Source organism: Cystoisospora suis (assembly GCF_002600585.1).
Source record: "Cystoisospora suis strain Wien I chromosome Unknown contig_1378, whole genome shotgun sequence".
Lineage (NCBI taxonomy): Eukaryota > Apicomplexa > Conoidasida > Eucoccidiorida > Sarcocystidae > Cystoisospora > Cystoisospora suis.
In genome coordinates this window covers 24,210-27,337 of record NW_027154178.1, presented here as the reverse complement: position 1 = coordinate 27,337, position 3,128 = coordinate 24,210, and the positions used below count along the sequence as shown (strand labels likewise).

Sequence of the window (3,128 nt, the reverse complement as noted above, 5' to 3'; positions counted from 1 at the left end):
CCTTCGCCTTATATACGGAGAAGTTCACCATGTAGGGTCTTACTTCAGGAGATTCTTTGATCCAAGAGGAAAGTCTCGTTGTTTGTGTGGTGTGCTGTCGTGATTCTTTCTTCTTTTGTTTCTTCCTCTTCTTGCTGTGTTTCTGTATATATATATATCTACACTTGGGGCTTCTCAGACTGGCAGCAATCTTCACATGCGAAGGCTTTTCCGGGGCTTGCTGTTCGTCTTCATCTTCGTCGTCGGCATCCACTGGAGGAATAAAAAGTTCATCGGGAGGGAGTGGGGGGGGGGCTGGCTGTGCTGGAGCAGCATCGATAGCTGTCGATTGTTGCTCGACAGGGAAGATGGCTGCTGTCGCTTCCGCTAGTAGTGATGCATGTCTGACTCTAGTTGAAATGAATCTCTTCAAAGAACTCACACATCTTTCTCTCCGGCTAAGAAAAGCTTCCGATGATACATTGAAACTTCATCTTGCCAAACAACTCGCAGGTCTACAGGTAAGATGAAGGAGAAGGTAGGGGGGGTGAACAAGGCAGGAGGAGATCTACACAATGAAAGAACTTTCTGACACCCCAAGGGGGGTGGGTGGGCTTGCGAATAAGCTTCTCAGGACGTTGCGATAAAATCTCTCTAGAAGCACACCGAGATACATGTATTAACACACACGAGTACACACATCTGTGTAGATGAAGCGTATGTAATCATGTATAGAGATCGTCGCGAATGTGTCTGTGCGTGACTCTCTCTCTCTTCATAGGTAGAGAGATGAGTATGAATGATGGATATGTTAGACAGCATGAATTCTTATAGAGAAGGTATTTGTGCCTGGATTCTCCATGACTACACCTGTAGACCTCCTAAGGCCAATAGAAACCAAGTTCAGAGTCGCCATAGATAAGTCTGTAGAACGTAGATACCGGACAGATTGAGTTCTTTGTAGAGGAGAGGGGATTTGTGAGAGAGCACCTTCTTCGTCTTTCTATGGTTAGAGAAGCTTCTGAAATTTTGGTGGACTGACAGACGTATCTCCGTGTCACAGGTTTATCATCTATACACGTATCTATCTATATGTGTATCAGCACATACGAAGAGCGTCCTATACTTATATGAGTTGACAGATATCTCAGGTGGCATGTATCATGAAGTGGTTGAAGATCGAGATGATGCATGTAAGAAAGAAAATCGATAGAGGAGAAAGAAGATCTTTGTCCATATTCTATGCATTTGCTCCTCATATGTGTCGATACACAACTAGATTGACACATACATGTATAGGTGATAGATACTTAGCATGAAGATACACCACCGTCACAGCAAGATGGTATTTATCTATTTATCTATCTATCTATCAGTCACTCTATCTTTCAAGTCTCCTTGCTTTCTCCTCACCTTCTTGTTCTTTGTCTTACTTGTATCTACTTTCTTTTGCGTGTCTAGATTTTCGGTGCGAAGAAGATGAGAGAGCTAGCCATCCTTGAAGCTCAATGCGCACAACTCCATCATACAGCTAACAGCCTAAGTCAGGCCCTCGAGGCAACCCAAGTGGAAGCGTAAGAAAAGCCCATGCGATCTTCACTCATCTCATTAACAGAGGAGGGACGGACGTGTCTCTGTTTCTGTCTCCTCCAGATCATTCTGTTTTCTTTTCTTTAAAAGACAAAGAAGAAGAGGAACAAGACGTCTATCTCAGGAAGGGCAAGGGAGCTATACAGGACGCATCTGCATGTCTACCTCCACCATTCATATCCTATTTTGCATTCTCACTGCCTGCACATAGTATATGCATAGAAAGAGAGAAAGTGAGAGATGCGCCGCATAGATAGGTGTATGTGTTTGTCTATGGAGCTCTGTCTTTCTCTCTCTTTGTATGATAGATCTCTGTGAGAGAAATCTACCATTGTGTATGGCTTCTACATCCGTGTCTTCCAGAACGAGAGCGCTGGAGAGTCTGAGAGAAAAGCAGAGAAGAGAGATGGAGGATACGTCGAAGGCGCATGCAAAAGAAATGGCTGAGGTCATGAAGAGATCTGAAGAAAAGCAGGAAGGCCTGGAAGAGAAGTTCAAGGAAGAATCGCAACTTCTTCAGCAAAGAGCACAGCTAGCAGAGCAACAGCTTCTTCTTGTAAGTCGATGGTATCGATGAGAGGAAGAAGAAAAAGAGAAAGAAGAAAGAAAGAAAGGAAAGAAAGTAGAGAATGAGAGGATACATAGAACTCGGCTAAGATATCTGTGTGTTACCTTGATTGATCATGAAGTGAAGAGAAGGAATCTAGAGAGGCTGCAATCTCAGTCTTCTCTGTCGTTCGCCTTCTTAGATACCTAAAGAGGGTCTAGATACAGAGAGAGATACCTTGTCTACCTCTATACGTTATCCTAGATATATGCGCGGATACGTGTAGATCAAGAGATCAAAGATATCTAGAATAGATAGATGGATTGAAAAGTTCTACGTAGAATACAGACAGATAGATAGATAGATTAGAGATAGAAAGCTAGGGTGTGTCATCCAGATGCTGTGTTGTGTCAGTATGTCTCTATCTGTTTTGAGAGATAGAGAGGTGCGGGAGATTCTGCTTGAAGGACACAGATGAGATTGCTGTTGATCTTGTAGGTGAAGAAAGATAGATGAAGGTGCGTGACGGATTGGGGAGAAGTTATGGCTCGGTCGCTCCCTCCCTACCTGTGTGGGTGCTTGATGGTTGGATGATGTCTACTGTAGACATATGAACCGATGTCTATCTATCTATCTAGCTATCTTCATCTTTCTTTCCTTCGCCTGTTGATTTTCTTGCAGGAGAAAGGACGAAGCACGGCTATAGAAGAAGAGCTGACTCAGCTTCGCAGCCAATACGAAGAGATGAGAGCGCAGGTCGGCCAGGCGGTAGGGAGATGCGGCGAAGTAGAAGATCGAGAGAAACAAGAGAGAGAAGGAAGATCCCTCCTAGCCCAGCAGGTCGAAGAGCTCAAGACGCAAGTCACCGAGATGAAGACGACAGAGACAGCTCATCAAACTCTTCTTAAAGAACGAGAGAATCTCCTCACTGAACTTCAAGAACAGAAGGTAAGAGACGATCTCACTCTCTCTCTATCTCTCTCTCTCTCTGTCTCTCTATCTCTCTCTCTCT

The 3,128-nt window shown here is 44.1% G+C and overlaps 1 protein-coding gene across 1 annotated transcript in view; it reads left to right on the top strand.

Moving 5' to 3' along the window:
* Nucleotides 1-3,064, top strand: part of CSUI_003172 (spindle assembly protein) — a gene marked incomplete at its 3' end in the record, with an annotated part of 3,903 nt that extends 839 nt beyond the window's left edge. Inside the window, exons 2-5 of the mRNA XM_068063370.1 lie at nucleotides 179-500; nucleotides 1,441-1,553; nucleotides 1,933-2,125; nucleotides 2,798-3,064. Of these exons, the coding sequence (XP_067924655.1) occupies nucleotides 179-500; nucleotides 1,441-1,553; nucleotides 1,933-2,125; nucleotides 2,798-3,064 (895 nt within the window). The remainder of the gene's footprint in view (nucleotides 1-178; nucleotides 501-1,440; nucleotides 1,554-1,932; nucleotides 2,126-2,797) is intronic.
* Nucleotides 3,065-3,128: the final 64 nt, after the last annotated feature.